At 38.0% G+C, this 24,003-nt stretch overlaps 1 protein-coding gene across 1 annotated transcript in view; it reads right to left on the bottom strand.

Moving 5' to 3' along the window:
* si:ch211-113g11.6 (semaphorin-7A) overlaps positions 1-23,696 on the bottom strand; it is a 41,939-nt gene extending 18,243 nt beyond the window's left edge. Inside the window, exons 1-8 of the mRNA XM_004560142.4 lie at positions 23,281-23,696; positions 13,125-13,264; positions 10,419-10,481; positions 6,970-7,065; positions 6,520-6,625; positions 2,483-2,590; positions 2,086-2,225; positions 1,159-1,337 (exon numbers count right to left, since the gene is read on the bottom strand). Of these exons, the coding sequence (XP_004560199.1) occupies positions 1,159-1,337; positions 2,086-2,225; positions 2,483-2,590; positions 6,520-6,625; positions 6,970-7,065; positions 10,419-10,481; positions 13,125-13,264; positions 23,281-23,359 (911 nt within the window). The 5' untranslated portion in view covers positions 23,360-23,696. The remainder of the gene's footprint in view (positions 1-1,158; positions 1,338-2,085; positions 2,226-2,482; positions 2,591-6,519; positions 6,626-6,969; positions 7,066-10,418; positions 10,482-13,124; positions 13,265-23,280) is intronic.
* Positions 23,697-24,003: the final 307 nt, after the last annotated feature.

Here is a 24,003-nt window from a genome sequence, read left to right on the forward strand (position 1 = left end):
ATACGTTACAGTTTGCAAACTTGTGTGTATTATTTTGGAATTTCCTTTGCACTAAATTTAATATGAGCAACAATTAATGTATGCCTCCAGCGGTTTATGATATTGTTTTGTGTATGGCAACTGATATCTCTGGAATGGAATATGCATTTACCGAAAACTATTTAACGGACTTGGAATCCAACACAAATTTTCTGTTGAAGTTAAAAGGAAAGAAAATGTTCTCTGGCAAGAACATTTCTTGCAAATGTGTGGTATGTGGTGTGTACTGTGTGGGTGGAGAAATGTAGGTTACTTTGTTATGTTATACATCTGCTTCATTTTATTTTCCCTTCATTTTTATTTTATTTTCATTTTTATTTTCCTAAAAGCTTGATCAGTACGTGATCACACGATCTTCCTCTTTTCATGGATGTATGGATGTAATAAAGGAGGACATGCAAAGGAGTGGTGTGACAGAGGATGCTAGGGATGGGTGAGATGGAGGCAGATGATCTGCTGTGGCAAACCCTAAAGAAAGCAGTGAGGAGAAGGAGGCAGAGGAGGAGGAGAAGATGATGAAGACAATCACAAAGATGAAGGAGATGATGATGCTGATGATGATTATGACTGGTCCGATACTGACCAAAAAAGCTGGATCAAATATCGGTGACAATAAGCTGATCCATAAGCTAACATCAGAGCGACAGCAGTTTGGATTACTTCATGCTGCTACACCAGCAGCTTCTATTTGTATGTTTATTTATTTATTTATTTATTACTTAACTGTAAACTGTGGTCAAAGTGAGCTGGCAAGAATAAAAAAGATCCAGTGCTGTCTCTCAAGAGCTCTTTCATTTTCACTCTATGTTCAATCAGCGAGCTTATATAAGAAGCTAGAAGGATGTTGGTTTGATATAACACTTGTTAGTTAAGATTTTAAGTTACATATGCTAACATAGGGTTCTTATCAACACCACGTTATGTAACTATTTCACTTCTGCTATCTCCTTTGATGTTATTCTACAGTGGATTCAATTGTTACATTTTATTTTATAAGATGGGAAAATTGAGCTTAATATTTCTTTGCACTTGAAAGATAAATTCCCATCTCTTCCTCACAGTGAGGGATATGCCAGATCTGGAATCAGAAAAAAGCAGGATCGGGTAATTCATACTTACCATGCATTGGAAAAGAGGCCATACAGAACCCCAGCCCTTTTATCCTGAGCAGTCAGTACTACTGCCTGCTTCAAGTTGTTGTACTGTTGCTGAGTGTTTCCTGCACCGCACATCACCCGTGCCTTCAAGAAGGTGGTCCAAGAGTCTGCCATCAGATTTTTGACACCCCCTTCATCAACCTTGAAATATAAATAAAGACGGTCATAACAATGTCCTGAAGGTGATTTTTTTCCTTTGAATTTTGGTCTGAAACCAGAACAAAATTAAAGTGTCCTCTGCAAAGATATTGTCCTCTAATCCAGGCCACCAGCAATCCTTTTCTCTTCTCTCTGTCAGTTTGGGAAAGAGTAATTTTGCTTGAATATACAGGATGGTCCTGTAACCTATAGTACACAGTACACAGGTGGGCACATCAAATCTAGCTTTTTAAAACTTGCCCTCTAACAGATTTCTTTTAACTGAATTATGTGCATTCGGCAAAGTGGGACACAAGACAGAGCCACTGAACAAGCAGTCAGCAAACACATTAATGCTGTTTATTGTAACTGAACATGCACACCAACTGATGGAGAAGGGTGGACTAGCTCTCCTAAAAGTCACCTCCACAATATTCTAAAGCTGTCTGTGGAAGGATATGACTTAATTATGAATTACTAAGCACTTGGCAGGAGTCTTTGAGCCTTTGAGTTAAAGTTTCTGCTCAGTAAAGAGAGACTGGTCAGGACTTATTATGATGTTCTAGTTTGACACACTTTCCTAACTCCTAATTGCAACGGTAATCAATGAAAGCCTCAATGTTTTTCTTTAACCATCAATAATTTCATTAAGGATTATTTATTTTGAAATTCATTTAACAATCAATTGAGTGAGTCAGTCAGGAATCACATAGGAGAGCAGAAAATTTCCAAAAACGAGCAGGATGTTTACCATGCATATTCGGCCTATGCGAGCCCTGTATGGCTCCTCGTCCACTCTGGCTGTCTTGTTGAATTCACTGAAGAAAAAGTAGATTTCCTCCTTGTATTTTTCTGAGGAGGGGATTATAGATGCTCCAGCAAACTGTGGATCTGATAATTAGGCAGATAAGCAACACTTGATTATTTTACATAATAACATATTTTATTAGTGAAAAAAAAGAATTGGGAGAATCAGTAGCTGTGTAAACGGTTAATCACAGTAGTTAGATTTCTGAGAGTGAATACACCTACATGTTTTTTCCCAAGGGAATAATAGTAGATGATTTACAGACAGAACCACCCACCATCTCCATATGCATTAGTCTAAACCTGTACGGTTTCTGCGTGACTTCCCTCCTCCTACTCACTTAACAGCCAAACGTTCTCTGTCTTCAGGAGTTTCTGGGAGCCAAACGTACGCCGTATCGAGCCGGAATGACCTTCTACCGACGACATAGCAGAATACAGACTCCCATCTGAGATGGCGAGGAAGAAAAATGGACAAGAAAATAGAGGGTGAACAGTGGGTAAAAAAAATAGAAGGCATACTGCGAGCTTGATGGATTTGTACAAGGCTCAAGGGGAGAGGAAGAGAGATTGGAGTGACACAAGAAAAAGAGTGACTGAGAAAGATACAGAGAAGAGAACATTAAACAGAAAGCAGGGGAGTCGAGAAAAAAAAGAGGATCAGGGGACAAAGACGGAATTTTAAAAAAAACCAGGGGAGAGAAAGAAAAGCCAGAGCAAAGAAGACATCAAGCCAGAATAGCTCACTGCACTGATGAGCAGCTACCAATCACCAAACCCCAGTTAGAGCTCCGTCTCCATAGCAATGCAGAGGGGAGCATTTGAAATCATGGCACTAACATCTTAATTAGGATTGATCTTTATTTGAATGCTGCTCAGCTCAAGCAAAGGGCCGGCTCGTTGCTTCCACAATCGATCCCAATCTGAAAGAGCATCCTGCAGTGCGACCTCTCACTGATTTGAGTGTTTCTTCAAACAACCCCTCTGAAGAGTGCGGTTTAACAAATAGTGTCTCTCATCAGGCAGTATGACCAATAAAATGTTAGTTTAATTAGAAACATCTCTATTATGTTAATGTGATCCCAAATAACCGCACAACCAGGAGCTCTATTTGTTGGGGAATGAAGCGGGGCATTTAGGTCTTGTAAATCAGTCTCATGAAACGGGTGAATTATATCACCGAAATTTGCCTTTGATTTAGGAGAAATACAAATTAAGAGCATTACAGTTCATTAGCAGATCTGCATTTTCACCAAATATGAACTGGGATTGCCACTCAAGAGGGTATGTAGAAATCCATCATCGCTGCTATGAACAGAGATGAGATAATTGGAGAAAAACAATAAATAAATAAATTCACTCACATAACAGACACTCACTGGTCTGTGGATGTTTAATTATGTGCATGATCTATTAAGGCACAGGAATACACATTAAACTCTCCATTTTCAAACAATTTTGAAACCTTTTGAGCATAGTTGGTGGTAGCAAGAAGACATGAGCTTTTCAGGGTGTCAGATGCAGCACTTTACATCAATGCTTTAGTGTTTGTGTCCTCTTTTACGTGCACCTAAATGCTATAGGTATTATTGTGTAAGTAAACTCATTAAGTGATTGATGTGGTGAATGCCATGTTCATTCAACTGCCTTCCACTAAGCGTTACTTTTAACTATATAAAATTGATTGAAATGACTTATGTTGCTCAACTGTGATGGATAAAAACATACAAAAAACATTTAACAGCTTTAAGTGCTGGAGGCATTAAATTAATAAATCATTACTTTCATTACTTCCTTTATTGATTTATCATTAATTCTTTAATTAATGGATGACATATATTCTAAGGCTGGCTAATTAGTTTTACTTTTATAACCTCAAAACCAATATACTGGCCTATGGCTCCTGTCCACATATAGCATTTTATTAATGACTGGCACATGGTGACAGTGATAAATTGCACAGTAAGCTTTATATAATACATTATGTGGTTGCACAAGTGGGTCTGTACTTGTTAGATTGGAGTCATTAGAAATGAGTCATGATTTATTTTTGTTCAAAAGTGTTATGCTGAAGAAACTATTTAAAATCTGAACAATAAGGAATTAGCCCAGATGGTAATTATTCATTCTTAAAGTACAATAATAGTTTCAAACCTATTTGCATTTACGTCATTTTGATGGCGCAAACTGAACAGAAGACTCAGATTTAATCCAGACACCATGTGCTCTAGAAAAGTAACACATTGGCTTTTAAAATCTGCAAACACATCAGTCCTGTAAAGCACTGACTCTTTAAAACACTGTGAGGTACTTCAGATAAAAGCATTCACTCATTTGCATTACATGAATAGAGGTTGATAATAAGAGACAGATGGCTCCTGGGAGTCAGAGGCACACAAGTGTCACACTGCTGCTCCTGTCGCAAATGAGCAAAGTTAATATAAAGATTTGAAGGTGGCTTTGTTCTAAAATAAGATCTTTGGCAAAGCTGTCACTTTGCCATAGAAAGTAAGAGTCCCTCGTACAAAAATGAACCGAGTGAGATTTGAGAAAAAAAACAAAAAACAATAACATTAATTCATCATTACTACCAGTTTCTTCTTTTATTATCCCAAAAGAATGATCACTGGGGATAAGCAGTGAAGTTGCGCACCCATAGTTGTTTTAACCTTTTATTATGGTTTTTGCTGTTCTGCTCATGTTTTATGCCTTTTATTCATTTTGTTAGTTGAATTTATACCTCATGTGAGCTGGTATGTCATTGTTTTTTTGTTTTTTAAATACATCTTTCATTTATTCTTCTGTACAGCACTTAGTGGTCGTGGTTGTTTTAAAGGCATTTCTAAAATCAGTTGTCAGCCACAGCCACAGCCAGGCTATTCTACTTTTAAAAAACAAAACCAAACCCAAAACAACCCACAATCTCGTTGTACATGTACAATGACAATAAAGGGCTATTCTATTCTATTCTATTCTCAAAACCAGAAGCCTCAAGATGCCCAAAGGCCAAATGATTAATCCCAAGGTCAACTTGTGATGTAAGCTATATCGAATTTTCATGAATAGCTGCCAGATGTCAATAATTATTAACAGGTCACATTTATTCTTCAGATCTTTATTAAAATTGGATTGTATTATCTTTAGGCCAACCCTCAGTGAAATTATAAGATGGATTCAAGATTTTCAAAGCCATTTGTTTCCTACTGCCAATGAAATTTGGCAGCAAAACTACCAGACAGAAAGTGAGATCAAATTTCAGCAACTGTTTGTTGGTACCAAACTTGGTCCACAGATGCAGCACTGTTCCCTGACATTCGAGATTTCTTGGGAAGCGCTGCAATGAACACAAAAATGCATTTTCTTTCTTATCACGTGCTTGCAGACACACGTTTAACAAGATCACATGAGTTGCCATGGTGACTGAACCCTGTTGAACCCCCTGCCCTCTTATTGCTGCTTGCAGATGAGTTTTTCTGTATTTCACTGTTGGTAACCATCACACCTGTAATCATCATTCAGTCTCATTCTGATTACAGGCTTCGCTGTAGCACAATTAATTTTGAGCTTTGATTGCTTTCATAAGATGCTAGTTTGATGTCCAGTTCTAACATCAATACTGACAGTAAAATGAATTGAACAGGATAGATTTTTTTACATAACTAAACTAAACGCCAGTATATTTGATTGACTGCCTTCAAAATTTGAAGATGTATTTTATTTTACAGCTATATAAATTATTTTCGTTACCTTTGCACCATTCTCAAGTCACATGCTCTTATGGGCTCAGTAATTCACAAATGTCACATGTAGTTTTGCTCTTTAAAATATAGGTGGGATTGTAGTATCATAGTAAGACACATGGAGTATATAACACCTGTGCTTCCTGTAGCCTTTGCCTATATTCTCTATGTTGATGCAGTTGAACCAAGCTCATCATAGTAAACTGTGTTAAGTGAATCCCAAGACTTTACTGTGATTTAACTAAATAAAAGACAGAACGAAATGAAGCAACAAATCCTAATTGAGGGCTAAGTTTGGATTGTGGATTTAGTTGTTAGTGTAGTTAATAGCTACCACCACTGTACTAATATTCTTATAGTTGTAAATTATATTCTTTTTGTTGCTGGTGTGGATGAGGGTCATTCTCTTCAGATCAAACCATCAAAAACTACCACAAACTCTCCTTTGGTTTGAACACTTAAGCCACATTGGACGCCAGTATGCTGTATGTTGCCTATAGCTGAGATCTGTTGGGTCTACTGAGTCTGCTTTGTCAGGCATATTTTATTGCAGTGCCTTCATTTGCTAGTATCAAAACAGTATTCTTTTCTATCATATACACATGAACTTACACTACTGCAGGTCTTTTTTGTGTTACCTGCAGGCAAGCTGATGGCCCTATGGGAAGGGAATTGCGGTGATATGTGAGAGGCTGAAGATATCTGCCCAGCACCCTGTACATCAGTCAGCACTGTGTCATTAACCTGCAGAAAGAAGGCAAAGACAATCAAGCCCAGTGGAGGTGTAGCTTTTAAACTCTATTCATTTCATTTTGTGTCTAAATGTATTACACCCAGCACCCACTTATCTTTCTACTACAACACAGAGTTTAGAACATTTCAACTTAGCCATGGGGTAACATATTCATCACGAAGTGAAAATGCCCTCTGTGGAAAGAAAAACTCCCAGCCCTTATCTAACCAACTAAGGAAATAAGAAAGAAGATAAATAAATTCTAATTACAATTGATCCATGGATTACTTAGACTCTAAGTGAAGCACTCACATCACTACAAAGGGAAGCACACGTACTTAAAGAAATCTCTTACCAGCATCCAGCACCTGGGGTTTCCAGCATTTGTCCCACATACTATGAATGTGTCATTTACTTTCTGAATGACTGTGATGAAATTATCACACTCCAGCTGTTAGAGAAAAAGGCACATGAGTGAGATAAACAGACATAGACAAAGGCAGAAAATGATTCAGAAGCAAGATGAAAATGGGAAGAAGTGCAGATAGGTAGAGGGATTACAGATTAAAATGAGAAAGGGAAAACAGAGGAGAGTATGTGAAAAAGAGATTAGAGAGAAAGGTACAGCACAAAGGGAGAAAGACAACAAAAAAACACACCAAGGGACTGAAAAAGCAAACAGGGAAAGAGCCCAATGTGGAATAGAGGGCTTGAGAGACAAAGCAAGAGCACAACACACAGCAGATTATGAGAGAAAGAGTGGATTACCAAAAGAGATTTAAGAAAAATTGGAAGCCATTCATGCGCCAAACATTTTTGGCAGACAGCACTCAGGAGGCTTAAACCTGCAGTACATCACTGCAATATTCCATATGCATGACTTATTTACTAAGCACAAAAAACAGACTCCTATCCCAAATCCACTGCTAGATGGAAGATGAAAATATATTCCTAGTATCCTCACAATTAATAGATGTTTGTTGGAATGTGCGTTTAATAAAAAATGAGATGTGTATTTTTTTCGTAAGCAATCTATCACAAATCCAAATGGGTCTCTGGAGACAGTGAAGGTGCATCGCAAAATCCAAAGACTGGGGCCAGAGCTTGTGTGAGTGTGAGTAGGTGGATATGTAGGTGGTTGGGTAGGCAATAGTGTGGGCTGACATTTATTTATTTATTTATGTTTGGTTTTCACTGAGCGTATGCAAGTTTCTATTCTTCTGTTCTACTTTCGGCAGTGATTTTCAGTTGTTCAGGCTAAAATGCAGGAGTGAAGTCAAAGTAAGTGAGTTTAAATGTCAAGTTACATGCCTGAAATGCTATAAGCTATCTGGCGGAGGAACAAGCAAGTTTTTGTTCCTCAAGAAGCAAGCAAGAGGTACTTTTGAGTAAACTACCAACCATTCTTCACATATCAGAGTCCCCAAGCCATGCTATACTAACTGATGGGAAGTGAGTCATTTCTTCAGAACTAACAAAGCTCCTCCAGAGGCACAAACCACATCATTAAACTACTTTATGGAATGAGTGGCTGTCCTTGGGTTTGGTAGATTCAAGTTTAAAATCAGAACATTTCAACATGCAGAAAATTTCTTTGTAGCTGTCCCATTCAGAACAGTGTCAAAAAAGAGTTTTAGTTTCTTCTTGTTGTGTTCAATATGGTTTGTTTCTGTTGTTGTGTGTATTTATTGTGCATAGCTTTTGTAAAATGACTGTGCTGATGACTGATGTTGAAGTGGACAGACTCTTTAAAACCTTCTCGGATATGCGATCAGTCTGTGAAATTACACTCAGTCTGCTACCTACGGATAACTTTCAACCTTCATCTCACTTGTTTTTCACACACTCAGTGGTTGTGAATTACTGAAAATTTGGCCTCTTGTCCTTCATGGGACAAGGTTTTGCTGCATGACTCAGGGTATTTCATTCTCCACCATCTGTCATTATCAGACTTTCTGTAAGCTTTAGCTCTGGTTGCCCTTTCTTCTGTGCCATAACTTCAGCTACATCTTTTTGTTATCGGTTTTTGCCTTGTGATATGAAGGGTAATTTTTTGCTTTAGTAGAATTCTAGGCTGACTAAATGTTACCATCAGATACATTCAGAAGTGCATTTTTGCACAGAGTAATCACTATAGAATGTGTAATTTACCTTCTATTTATCTCATCTAGGGAAAGAATGTAAGAGGTGCTGAACCAAAGCGCTTGTTGTGATTTCTTTGGTTGTTAGCAGATTGCTGGGGTCACAAATGGTTTGCATGGAAAACACTGACTCGTCTGTAAATATTGGCCATTTATTTTCTGGGCTATAGTGAAGCTTCTTTAAGTTTCACTTACAGCTTCACTACAGAAATCAGAAGTGGAGCACATTTGCCTTCAAACTTAACAGTGTGCCTTGCCACTGCAACCAACACATTTCAAAAACTTTTTGAAGCCAGTAGATCTCTAGCTTGAGTCACACTTTTCACAGTTTCACTGGAACCTGGTGAGTAATTTGGCAGTGTTTGCAGACATGTAAACTTCTCCCATCTATAGTAAGGGCATCTGCAGCAATCTGCTACTGCACAAAGCTAGTGCAAGGACATTTTTGGTGCAACAATTTATATCTCGTTGTGACAAGTTTTAAACTAGCAACTGCCAGCAACCCCTACCAACCAATCACCAACCACCTATGTAATACACGCTTTTCCCTAGTGATTGCTTAAAGTGGGTCACTGATTGGTTTATAGGCCTGTGTGAATGGGGCTTTAGCAGTTGATTTCACAGAGACTGCCAGTTACCTCCTGCAACCAGTTGCAATGGGTTTTCACCGAGCTGGTGGGTGCCTCTCTCTAGACCTCTTTGACCGGGGCCTTAGTTGTGCTACTGTAGGCTCAGGCTTCTGGTGACTTCCAGTGAATACTGAGCATTTCTTTTCTATTCCTCCTTTTCAGCATCTTAACATTTGCACACCACCACTGCATGGCAGCTTACTTCTCACCACTCACAAGTGGTTGCTCATAAGTGGTGTTGTGAATGTATACTTCATAAACACAACTGCATTGAACTGAATTCACAACTTATTTAATTATTGTTCCATAAAATATTGAATTGAGAGACTTCCTCTGTCTGCTCTGGTATTATAGTGCTTCCATGCAGCAGGAATTGAATTATTTCTTTGTACAGCACATGGACTCTTGTGGCATCATAGTCCCAAAACTATACGTTGACCTTTACATTGCCTGCATAATGAAAGCTGGTAGGTGTAGGTGGTGTAAGTATTCAACTTAAGGTTTATAATCCCCTTATTTCCTTTACTTAACAAATGCAGATTTTGACCCTCAGTATTTAATGGAACGTATTGTGTCTTATTCTCAGAGTATTTAAACTCTCAATTGAAGATTTATCTTGCCACTTTTTTGTTTTAATACTGCTTTTCTCTCATTTTCTCTGTGGAGTCACAAATTATTCAATGTAATTATCCACTGCTCACTCAGCTGCACAGTGTTTGTTTATCGAGGTGACAGTGTCTCCTGTGTAATTTTATCTCATCTGCATGGATTATCATTTTCTATGCTGTTGTTTGTTAGTGCATGTTTTTACAATGCTCATTTGAATTATTTGGTGTCTTAAGTTCTTAAGATTTAACATAAGCTTTATGTGAATAATTGAATTGAAAAGTCAGACGTGAACATTCTGACATTGGACACAAACCTTGCTGCGGATGATAATAATGATGATGGTATAAGAAAGAGGATGATATCAATTATGGATGAGGGGTGTTGCTGAAGTGATGGAGGTGCTGACGGTGAAGAGGACTTTCTACCTCGAGTGGTGCAGCCTTTGCCTTGCAGGTATCAATTGCAGTCTGATCCGATACCGCTGGGATCTGTGGGAGGAGTGATTGTTTAGTTTGTGCCAACTTACTTCAATATTCTCTGTTTCAGCATGCACTGAGCTGGCTGGAGCTTCTAAAATACAATACACACAATATTATATGACACTACGGCTTTTCAGTGCCTTCAAGAGTCACTTTATTACTTGACAGCTTCACTTTGGAGTCCTCGTCTTCCTTACCTTGCTTCCACATTTTCACAGAATATCCTTCAACAGCCCTACAGAAATGGCCATGAATTTGAAAGGAACATTCTCAGGGTAAAGTACACTGTTTTACAACAATGAAAATGTTTTAGCTCAATTCTCTGCTTTGAATTGGCAAGTTGTGGACCATCTAAAACGATACCAGTGCATATTTTATATGCATTAATTTAAACAATTTACAATCGCTACACTTACTGTACATTGTAAGTCATACTAACCTTATTGGACAAATGACCAACAGTCAACTCCCGGTATGCATGGTGATTGTTGAATATTCCCTGACTAATTTGGAGTTACGCTCTACAGAAGAATCCAGGAATAGTGCGGAGGTCGACTGTGTAGTGTAATTCCTCCACTCTTACCTGGGACAGTCCTTCCACGAATGAGCAGTGTTAAGTTGCATAGCAAAATTATCCTTTTGAAAAAAATGCTTGTGCATTGTATCTGTCAAACAAGCTTTGGTTCTTCATTGCAAAGTAAATAACTGGGTTTTTTGACCTTTTACCACAAATGTCTGACTCTACAAGTGTTGAATCTCAATAAACAATCCCTCACTGTTTCATTCTGTGTCAGTGATATTAAGATTTGATGTATAATGCTCTTAGGCATTTATTTTCTTCTGTCTATACTCTTTGTCACCATTTAGTTTTCCATCCCTGTTTCCTGTTTTATTGTGTTAGGTTTTTGTCTGTGTGCATTATGTTCATTTCTGCTTCCTGTGTTATTAGTCAGACTTAGTTCAGCTGTGTTCTCACCTGTTTTTTATCATCAGTGTATTTAAGCCCTCAGTTTCCCTCTGTTCATTGTCTTGTCATCGTCAATCTCTTGCGTGCTTCCAGGTCAGCTCATCTCACTCACTCACTCACTCACCACTCACTCACTCACTCACTCAGTGTCTTATGTTCTGTTTTTCTCGTGTTTGTAATAAACACCGTCCGCATCCTTCACCAGCCTGCATTTGGGTCCTCTCTTCTCTCTCTCCACACACTGACATGACAACTCCTCTAAGCTGCACTGCATGTAACTCATCCTGTCAAACTGTCACTTACTGTGAAAATAAACGTAGAAACACACCATTTCACTTGAAAGCATCTCCTAATTGCCAAATACATCACCTCTCTCTGAGTCACAACCACCAAATAAGCCTTCGATCATTCCAAAAAGTAGGACATATTTATTTTTAGCAAACTATTTGAGTTTACAGTCAATTTCAATTTGCTTGGCTAGTCAGTGTTTATGCTGTAGTGCACACAGTGTAATCTCGTGCCTACAGTATCCTCACCTTATTAGCTCAGTGAATTATGTTTTCTATCCTCATAGAAAGAAATGAATGTATGCCTGACCTAACTGCCTTGGTCTTGACTAGATTTGCTTTAATGGGCCAGCAGCAGACTAGTGATCTCTCTCTCTCTCTGCCCTCTTTGGCTCTCTGTGTCGTCCTCACAGCAGGATAGCAGCTATATTTGTTTTCATCCCACAGCTCATATCAAACAGTAAGAGGGTTAGCCATACTTTCAAAAGCAAGAGACTTTTGTGAATTAAAATGCATTTACAGGGTGTCTATTTTCAGCAGGTATAGGAATTCTGGTTACATTTAATTCCCAGTGCCAAATACAGTTCATTTTCCAAGAAACACAATAAACACATCATGTAATGCTTACTAGTACCACAAACAGATTTCTTCAACAAATCTCATATGCTACCTTATAAAATAATACCATGCAATAATGTCCACCTCCTGACAACTTTGGTAAAGCAGTTCATTAATTAGATCTTCATTCATTCCAAAAAATTGAAACCAGGGATTTTAAGAATAAATACACAGTTGTCCATTAAGAATTTATCATAAAAAAGGTCAGACACCCCTGTTTTCCACTTCTTGAGTCTTTATGCAAAGTTAAGCTCACTATCTGCTAGAGTAGATGTGTAAAGAAAATGTTCCAAAGTGACTAAACAAATTTTAATAGCTCACTCCTATTCTATCCAGAGTAGACTGGCAGGTCTGTGCTAACATTGACTTCCCTGTTCACACCTGGAGGCTGCCCACTAACTGGTGCAGAATGTCTCTAATTTTTGGCTGTGGAAAAAAAATGATTCTTCATTTGGCTTAAAGGTCTGGATAGAGGTATTTAGAATCAGTCTCCCTAATTAAATCTCTACTTAGATCAATATTCTGCTGTGAGTCATACAACTTTTAATGACATCACATCCAAACTCAGTTGCTGAAGTTGCTTATGAAGGTGGTGGACAGGGTCAAGGTTTGGAAGTATTTATGTGGCAGTTTGTCTTATCATTTATATTTACTTTACAGTTCCATATCTAAAATAAAATAGATAAATAAAATATACATAATAATACACCATCCTAAAAGAACCACTTTATTTAATCACCTGGGTATAAGTCAGAAAAATCAGCTAAAAGCAAACAGTACCTGCAGGTCGCGAACCCCTCTGTATGTGAACGTCAACATGTAGAGCATTGCCTTGCCGCCTACATAAAGGGTGTCACTCCCTTCCTGGTGGTACATGCTGATATAGTTCTCTGGTCTGTTGAAATGGAACCTGGAGGGCTCTGAGGGACAAATAAAAGGGATGAGCCAACAAATGAGAGCTTTGTCAGAGTACATTGTTGTTTTTGTTATGAAAATTTATGTTTTAACATGTACAATTAAAATGCTCCCTGTGGTAAAAGATTAAAAAAACAAACAAACAATGACAGCAGCAAACATTTCAGTTTTTAATAAAATCCGTTCCTACTGCTATAAACATATTTGTCAAGCTTTTGAATTCTTATTACTGCTGTCCATCATTTCCTCTCCTTTCTTGCTTGGTTAATGCTTGGTTATTATTCAGTAGTACAGTTTTGTGCACCTCTTGTTTACCCGTTGTATTTCCTTTTACCTTCAAAGGAAGGCCTTAATTCATCATAGCGTATATGGGCACACTGTGGTCATAAAGGGATAGACAATAGTCGGGTAATAGGCAAATTTGAAATAACATCTAATTCTACTGAGCCTGTCAAATTTGTTGCCTCAGTTTTTGGGTTTAGCTGAGAACAGGGAACCCAGTGTCACTCTGCTTTATTGTGTATTTAACTATGTTCGTCTGTATACCTTGGCTGTAACGAGTGGTTACTTGAGTTAATGTTACCTTCCTTTCAGCTTTGAGCAGTCTAACCATTCTCCTCTGACAACAGCAAGACAACACCATAAAACTGCTGCTCACTGGGTATTTTCTCCCTCACACCATTCTCTGTAAACCCCTAGAGAAATAAGGTTCAACTGTATCAGCAGTTTCTGAAAAAGTCAAACCAACCCATCTGGCACAAACACCCACGCCACATTCAAAGTTTCTTCCCCTTTCTGTTTTCTTTGCAGAACTCTTATAAGGTTGATTTCATGTTTTTCTTGGATTTTTGTGTGAAAACATTCAACTTTTAATTCTGGACCTTCCTCCTTATGTGTGTCTTTTTACCTGTGAACTATTAAAATACCACAGCTACTACAAAATAATTAAGAATAAAAAAGAGAAGTAAGGAGATGTAGATTTTTCAAATCATACTTTAAAAGCTGTTTCCAATTCATAAGAAATCAATAGAAAAATGTATTATTGTAAGGTCAAAAACAGCAACAAAAGCTCAAGAAAGTAGTTTAGAAAGTACTGTCTAAGAATGCTTTGATTTATCAAGGCACTTGATCCAGTAGTACTGCCCTTTGTGGTTTTACATTAAACAGTGAGTCAACCCTGCTTATGTGTCAGAGGAAAAGGGCATCTGGTGGGAGCACAGAAATCTCCAGAATAATCATGTGGGCAAATCCTATCACAGATTGTTGGTTGAATCAAAAGTACATTTGGGCATCTCTGAATCACAGATCCAATCAGACTCACACTTACCTACACTGCAACTGTGCCTGTGTTTAGAAATAGATTAAAACCACACCCACTAGTTAAAAGACAAATTTAAATAAAGAATGGCACCAAATGATTTTCCGGAGTTCTTAAAAGCTGTGTCTGATAGTGAATGCTATGGAACCAAAATATTAGAGTATAAAACATCTCATGCAGCCATCCTTTTTCATTTTGATTAGTCTTTGCTCCAGGAGATATTTCAACATTTTATTTGCTTAAAAGATACTTCAGAAAAACCTCTGAAAGCTTTACATCAAAAACTATCATGCCCCCATAAATGCTTCTGAGAGACTAGATGTTCTTTTTATCCCTGAAGTGAAAAAGACATCGAGTTTGATAGCAGGAACCAGGATGCAGTAGTGGTGAGTGGTAGCAATACAGGTTGCTGGCAAGTTTCTATGGAAACAGCGGCCGCTTTTATTGGCAGTAATCTACTTGATGAGCCTGGTACTTCACAAGGAAGTGAGAAACATACAAAGAAGTGGGCTATAGAGAAACTAGAGTATAGTTTCACAGTGATAGTCTTAAGGCAGACATAAGAGCGTGCAGATTTGAATAAACACAATAGATTTGTATGAATATTTGCTTTAGCAGTTAACAGAAGCAAAACGGGTTCCTAAGGCTATGTTACTTCACTCTTTTTTCGAAAGAGGAAAAAACAGTTAAGCTTCTTGGATTGGACAACAGCAAACATTTAAAAAAAAAAAATCAGAATAAAATTGAAAGGTGTTCACCCAAATACAGCTTTACCACATGCAGTGGCCCTAATCCTCTTCTCTAATATGGGGACTTCCAAAAATGTAAAATTAGGAACCTTTGGTCCACATCTGAGACACTGTTTCAGTAAACCCAGCTTTCTCTACTCAGCACAACAATTTTATTATTTTATTTTGTTTTTTATGAAAGCCACCAGTCAGATGATGTCATTTCCTATTAGCAGCGTAGCCGTTGTTGTTGAAGGTCACTTTGCACCCCACAAGAATAAAGAGTGTAGAAGATCTAAAACAATAATTAATCTCTCAGAGTTGTTTTCCTCCTGATTATTACGTGGCATAATCTGAATATACCATAAAACAGAACAGTAGCTTTATCAGTTTTCAGTTAAGTGTGGTTTTCCTTAGCTAATGGTCTAAAATGTTTCCCCTGAGAGTACAGTGCTAAAACTGTGGGCATGTCTTTGCTTGATTAAAAAAATAAATAAGTAATTGGACCTTATATATAATCATGCATTACAATACATCAGAGCAGTGTTTCTAAGGTTTTTGAAGTGTTTTTTTTAATACCATATGACAAATAATATTTACACCGGCTGGATCTGTTTTATGGATTTAACCAGTCACAAATCCAGTGACCCTCACAGATCTGAATGTGTTAATCTTCTCTTTGCTGTATTGGATTGATGTACAAAAATTTTAAATATTATCATAAGAATATGCAATATTTATTATTACATGTTATGTTCCATCTAATAACAAGGCTTAAGTCCCAGTTTAAACCACATACTATCCACACTATCTTATTGGGTTCATATTATGTGAAGCGCTAAGAATTATGGTGTTATATTTAAATCTTTCAATATAAAGCGCCTTGAGGTGACTGTTGTTGTGATTTGTGTTGTATAAATAAAATTGAATTGAATTGAATTTAAATGACATCCACCAAGTCCAATCCAATAAAGCACCTTTTGGATGTAGTGGAATTGGATATTTGCATCATGGATGTGGAGATGACAAGTCTGCAGCAATTGTGTAATACCATCATGTCAATATGGTGAACAAATATCTGAGGAATGTTTCCATGTTAAAACTATACTACGAATCATTAAGGCAGTTCTGAAGGAAAAAGGGGGCCCAGCAAGGTACTAGCAAGGTAAACCTAATGAAGTGGCCAGTAAGTGTAGTAGTAATGGCTTGTTTGTAAAAGCCAAAATAAAATATATGATTTAGCCTTGCACATTGTACTTTTTGGGTCTCCAAATGATAATGAAAAAGATTTATTTTTAATCTTAAGTTTTTGTCCGTACAGTTGGGAATCACTTGAGAAAGTTTTGGTCTGCTTTTCTACTAATTGGGGAGATTCTGCAAAAATATGCTGACAGTCAGAGGAAAGATTTGGACATTTAGTCACAAAGTAAAAGACATTTTCCAAGTTGAAAAGAAAAATACTTGTGAATTCCATGGTTGTTCTGAGTGTAAGTATTGTTTATATGCTCAGATGATGCCTATGCTCTCCAAAGTTTGACTGTACGTAACAAAGTATAATTTCCAATAGTAAATGGAGAAAAGTGATTATTACTGTTTTATAGGTAATATATGAAGTCAGTTGAATAGTGAAATTATGCAGAAAATTACTTAAGCAGTAGTTACTTAGGCTGCTATGATATTTAAAATAATTTAAAGTACAATTTGCATCTCTTGTTGAGGATTCTTTTTTTTTCTGAGATAAAAGTGGGAGGTAGTCTCAATTCAGTCTTTAAGTATTTATTTGCCTCAAGCAGATAAATACTTAAACATGTACATGGATTCCCCCTCTGGCAGAAAACCACAGTCTACAAGCAGTTAGCTGTAGCCGACTTCCTGAAAGTGAAAACCTAACTTATCATTACACAGGATTATATATTGAATTGTGGGTTCATCTAATTGGTAAAAACTTTGGGGAGAGGCCGTGGTTAAGACTTGGCCTTCCCTTGTTGGTGGACGGGCTGGTCACAACCTCTTGTCATTCCACTTCCCATGGTCAGACGAGGTCGCATCTGGGATACTAACATCCCTCTCCTATTTCTGTATAATGACTTTTACCCTGGTTACGTGTCTACATCTCTGCACTCAATCTGACCTTCATCTTTTTTTTTCTCCTAATCTAGACAGTCTAAAGATGCATGGCCCTCAGAGATGTAGGTGTGAAATCTAACTGTGTACTTGCAGAATTAAACTAAGAGCAACGGTAACAGCGGCCTGCCCAATTTGGGCTTCATCACTGCCAACCAAGCTGCAGGCAAAATCACAAAAAATGCACATAAAGTAAGATTTATAAAAATGCTCAACCTCACACTCTTTCCCTGTAAAATACCTGGAAATTAGACAAGATTAAGTGACTCCGTAGTAAGGCCTGAACCCCAGAAAATGCATGTTACTTACAGCGTAATTGTATCCTGCAAAAACCTCAATTGTTGCCTGCAAATTACACATAAGTACGTTGTACTAGCGCCTTGTTGCCTGCAAATTTCATGCACCTTAGTCGCTCTCGAACACGTCCCACACCCCAGAAAGAACAGGGTACTTACAGTGTACTTGTTTCATTGTGTCTTGCAAAAACCTGATTTGTGGCCTGCAAATCGCACATAAGTACAGGTTACTTGCACCTTGTTGCTCGCAAATTGCATGCAAGTAGGGTATTTGCGCCTTTATTGTAGGTTTTACAGTGTAATTGTTTCACTGTTTCCTGCAAAAACCTGAGTTTTTGCCTGGAAAATGCATGTAAGTACAGGGTACTTGCACCTTATTCGTTGGTTGTGTTATAACATTTGATGGAGATATTGTCACACAAAAAGTTCTTTGGAAGGCAAATATACAAAGTATATAATAATTGAGAACATGAATTTGCACCATATTCACTACACTTAGCTTCTTTTTTTCTGTTTATTGAATAAAATTGTATTGTACAATTTTTTTAATTACACTAATGATGCAGACGTCTCAAAAGCCCACCAAAACGAATGTATTAAACACGATACACTAGACATTAAGGGGTTAACATAATTATACTACAGGTAGTCTCCTCCCCCACCTATCCTTTATTAGAAAACATTTTTGAATATGAGTGTCTGTGGCCTGCCTCGAGAGCAAAAGCAGAGCGTAGGAACATATTGTGCATTCATATTAACAGCATCTTTTTCCATGTCTCCACAGAATTTTTCAAAGAGCCAGACACATCTGGGTGTAATCTGAGCTCCTAAATGTTCTCTGCTGTTCTGTGTCAGTGTGTATCTTTCCTTTTTCTTTACTCAGACACTTAATCATTACTACTGGTTGGAAGTCGTGAATTTTCAAAAGGTCAGCTTTCCAGGAACTAAGAAAAACAACCTTTTTAGCTGGTTGCTTAAAAAAAGCTTCATTAAACTCAGTGGCTGAAGACTTAACTTCTTGGAGGAGCATGTAATACTTTTTTTTCATATTAGTGAGTCACTTTTAAAGAAGCTAAGTTCTATTTGCACTAAAATGTGCACATTAAAGAAGAGTAGAACACAGTTGTTTATTTAACAGCGTCTTAAAATTAGCAAGACAGATAGCAGCAGAGTCAAGGTAAGGGATCTTTTGAAGCTTTTCTGTTTGCTGCTTTTTGTTTGTTTGTTTGTTTGTTTTTACTTGCATAAAAGCTTTTAATTCAGTTTTTTTTAAAAGGTGGATCTCAACGTCTCACATTATTAACATGACAAGAGAATATCCATAAGACTCATAGTTCAAGAGTATTTTGTATTGATGTGTTTAAGTCTCCAAGAGAAAGGTCAACACAAAAGATCGCTGAACTTCTGGGAAATTGTCTGATATTTAAAATGCTGTACATGTCAAATTATATTTGAGAGGAGGAGCTGTTCCTCTCTCTCAGGGTGTTTCTTTAAAATTATCTTTCTGTGTTCACTCTCTTTTGCTGCTGGCTGTCTTCCTCTCTCTTGATTTCTCTGTTTGTCCTACTTTGCCAATATATGCATTTTATGTAATTGCCAAATGTGACTGTCACTCATTAGGTATGTACACACAATATAAAGGAAAGCATGGCTTAAGCTTGCTTTAAAAAAAAACAACAACTATTGTTAACCTTATTCCAAATCCTTATTATGTTTCAGTCCCTTAAGGAAGTGAGGAGAACAGAACAGTTTTTCCCCAATTAAACAAAAAAGTGCAAACAAAACAGTGGGTGAATATTGATGGTTTCTGCTTTACTGATATGATATTAAAGCTGCTGTTATGACTATTCTACATAAATATCTGGCTTAAATCTCTATGTGTAATGTGCTGTACACTCACTAGTGCATTACACACTAATGAGTGGGTACACCTGTTCACTGCTCATAATCCAATCAGCCAATCACATGGCAGTGACTCAATGCACATGGCCACGATGCCTGCTGAAGCTGAGCATCATAATTGGGAAGAACATGGCATTTTTGTTTATCCCAGATGCGCTGGTCTAAATATCTAAGAAAATTCTGATCTACTGGGACTTTCCCACACAACCATCTCTAGGGTTTATAGAGAAAGGTCCAAAAAAGAAGAAAATATCCAGTGAGCTGCAGTTCTCTGGACAAAGATTCCTTTTTAATGTCAGAGGAGGATGGTCAGAATGCAGGAAGGTAACAGGAAGTTAAACTAACAGCTATCATGAAGTGTGGAATTAGGACCCAAATAGTGACATTTGATAAGGTAGTTGAAAAAGTCCAAAAAAAATACAAAATCTGCAAGGGAAAATAGAATCCAGAGTTTACAGGGAGCACACAAGTGCAGGTTAAGTGCAGACAAAAAATGAGCAAAAAGAGAGCAGTTAAGGAAAGTGAACACAGCTGGGTTATGAGACGCAGGTGTTAATAATGAAAGACAATGAGACATGAGGGGAATTAACCCAACAAAAGACACTAGAAACAAGGAACAACCAAAATAAAACAGAAAGTGAGAACCATAACCAAACCTAGGGGAGATGACAAGATGTTACAAGAAATACTGAGGACAAAAAATAAACTCTAATATAATTTGGAAATAATGGTTTGAGGCTCAAAAGAACAAAGAAATACACAAGATGGAAACTTCAACAATAAGCAAACTAAGAATGAAACAGAACATATTTATCAATAAACAGAAATGACACAGTAAATTAGTTCAAAATAATAGGCAATGATGCAGGACCATGACAGGGTCAGAATTTGGCATAAACAACATGAAACCTTAAAAGTACCATTACACCACAACCACCATCATCCTGTCTAATATTAACATTTGAGGCTGCTGATGGTGGTGTCACTTTCTTGAGCATATGTTCTTGGTGCACCTTGGACCCCTTACAATCTATTTAGAATCATTTAAAGGCAACAGCCTTCCTATTGTTCCTTTGCATGTCCAGGAATGTTTCCAACACCTTGTTGAATCTATGCTTAGAGAAAACAGTGTCCAACCCTGTACGAGCAAGGTCTACCTAATAAACTGTAGTTTTTATGTACAGCTCACAAAGCATTATCATGCTACTCTGCAATTTCCCTCTGCTTTGTTTTTTGGCATATTTCAGCCAGCTGCTTTGGTTAAATTGGCCTTTAATTTGATCATTTTAACTTGTTAGTAGTTGTTGTTAAAAACAGAGGAAAACATAGAGTGACTCCTCAATTTAGAATCATCAGCTAGTCAGAAAGACCACTCTTAAGTAAAAAAGCAATCCAATTATTTTTCACACAGTTGGCATATTAACATCTTACAGCACTCTGCAAAAAAACATGTAAGTTATACTATAATTGCACTGGATATGATGATTTATTAGTCGTTTAATTCTCTGTATCATCCTTGGTAGTCCACACATCCACACAAAAAAGAGAAAGAGAACAATGGAGAACATATCGACTGACTGATTTTAGTGACTGTTCTAAAGAGGTGTTTCTTAACTTTACTTAAGAGTGTGTGGATGTGTGTGTGAATGGGTGAATGACTGAATGTAGTGTGAAGCGCTTTGGGGTCCTTAGGGACTAGAAAAGCGCTATTCAAATGCAGGCCATTTACCATTTATTTACCATTCTTCGGCCTAAAGATCCTTCTGGGTGCTGTATTTTATTGGGCAGTAGCATTGCTTTGATTCATACTGAGATATGGATATCGAAAATGTGTAGCCAAATTAAATTAATTAGGGTCAAGACTCTAAAAACCACAACTTAAAATTATGACCACCATAAAATTCAAATGTATTGTACCTGCATCCTCTTTGTCATTTGGGGGGGGGGAAGATATTTACAGTTTGGATGAAAGCTTGCTGTGCTTAGCTTGAATGCACTTATTGTAATGGACTTGGACAAAGGTGTAGTCTATACCAAATGAATGCAAAGTAATTCCAACCCTTGCTTCTATAATATCGTAATCAAAAGCACCAGCTCCTATCTTAACCACTACTATTTTAATCTATAAAAAAAAGAAGAAAAAGAAAGATTATAACCTTCAAACAACTCTGTGAAGGTATGAAACCCTGTTTAATGTCCTCATTTGGCAAACGCCTACAAAATGAGAATATTTTCACCATTAGAGCACCTCGGAGCTGTCCGAGGTGCTGAAGCTTCAGACTGCGCCTTTGATGGATTTCCTCTGACAGTGTTCCATGTGTAATTGTGTGTGTCTCTAGATTTGTGTGTCCTAAGGATAGGCGTTCATTGCTAACCCTGAAATTGCGTAACAATGAATTTGATTGATATGACACGCACGTCCAGGCCGTCATCTTGTGCGTTTTGTACATCCGCGGGGAGGGTTAGAGATACCAATACCTTGACACACAGCACCCATCTCTATTGATTGTTGAATATATTAGAGGACTGTGTGAGGTGTAAAAAGGCGTGAGTGGAATAGATAACAAGGAGGCGGGTTGGAATTTTCCATTCGTTGCTCCACACTCCCTGTCCTCATCTTGGCTTTTCTGTACATGTGTACACATATAGGATATATTTATTTATTTTGTCTGCTACACTAAAGCAGTTCTCTTTTTCACTGAATAGGACCCTTCCTCTGCAGTGTGAAGCAGCTGCCGTGTCCCGCATTGCAGCTCCGCAAGGACGCGGGAGGCACAGTGACTGTGCCAACCTCCAAAGAGTCATATTTCACAGTAATGATGTTTTTCGGCGGCGGCAGACGGGTGTTTAAAGGGTACAGCCTTGACGTGCGTTAGGGGGGGAAAGGCGCCATGTTCCCCCTCTTGGCAGAGGAAATATTGCTTTTAAGCACTTGTGGTTTTATTCCGCTCTGTGCGTCCGGAAGATGTGAAGATATGGAGGGACAGCCACTACAATAAGAGTCTATGCAAACTAGACACGAACACACCGCTAACTTGTAATGCTCTGAGATAAACGGAACACACAAGTTGGCAAAAAGACGGATAGAAAGGCACGAGTTGCACAAATTATATCCAATTTATACAGATTGGACAGACCGTGCTCACGGAGAAACCTGATAAAATGGTAACACAAAGAAACTGATTTCAGTAGGCCTACATTAGATTAACAGTTGTTAAAACTGAGATTTATACAGGAAAAAAAATCGCTTTCTTCTTGGTGCTCGTCTTATTATAGCCCGGGGACATGTGTGCAGGGCCTGAACGGCGGAGCGCGTAATTTACTACTTGGACATCGGGGGGGAGGGGGTGTTTTCAGAGATTAATCCAGAGGTAGCCCTGTTTTTATTGGCTTTATGTGTGCAGGGTTTTTTTTTCAATTAAAGGAAAACAAAAGATAATAGGAAGTACTGAAAAACGGGTGCATTACCCCATGACATAACTCACATCTGCTCATCCCTCCATCCACTCATCCGTCCATCTCTCCAGCAGTGCAAGTATTCACTCATTCATTCCGTACACAAAATAAGAACACAAAACATTCTTGACTCCTAAAAATAATTTGCTGCATGTATTAGAACATCACAATATATGAAGGTTACAGCAGTTACTTACCACGCAGAACAAATTTCAGCCGAGGTGACTTTCCGACGATAACCGTGGCGAAAAGCGACAGCAGTACGAAATAATTCATCTTTCCCGTCACTCTGTAGCGTGAAGTCGATTGTGAAATTAACTAAACCGTACGAAGCGCTCCCCCAAACCCTTCTTCTTCCTTGCAGCCGCCTGACCCCCCAGATATGCCACGTCCCAGAGCCGTGAGAACGACTGCTGGTTCCGGTCCTGTCTTGTCCGTCTGTTTCGCCGGCAATTCAGTTTGGTAAAGTCGGGGTATCAGGCTCCACCTCAGAAACAAAAGGCACAGGGGGGAGCGCAGCCTTTCAGCAGGGGCGCTGGAATGAAAACTCGGAGTGCAAAAACGAGCGCAAACACGTCGCTTTTGCTTTACAGCTGGCGCGTGTAGGCATTACACATTATACCTGTTGCTGATAAAAATGATTTTCATAGATATTTTGAATCGTACACGGTATCTCTTAAAGGTATAATGCACATTTGTGTCATCGTACAGCCTTGAAAATGTTCTAATGCCAATTAAATATATGGCAAACTAAATTATTCAAACGTCCTTAATCATAAGCAACCTAATTTTAATTCCAGTCTATTATGCACCTATAGGCATTGTAACATGATCATTACATGTCTGCAGAGGATTTCCTTGAGGTTGATAATTCTGCAAAAGAGTCAGCATTTTCACTTAATGAGTTTTCTTTAAAAGCC

This window comes from Maylandia zebra, linkage group LG11 (assembly GCF_041146795.1).
Source record: "Maylandia zebra isolate NMK-2024a linkage group LG11, Mzebra_GT3a, whole genome shotgun sequence".
NCBI lineage: Eukaryota > Metazoa > Chordata > Actinopteri > Cichliformes > Cichlidae > Maylandia > Maylandia zebra.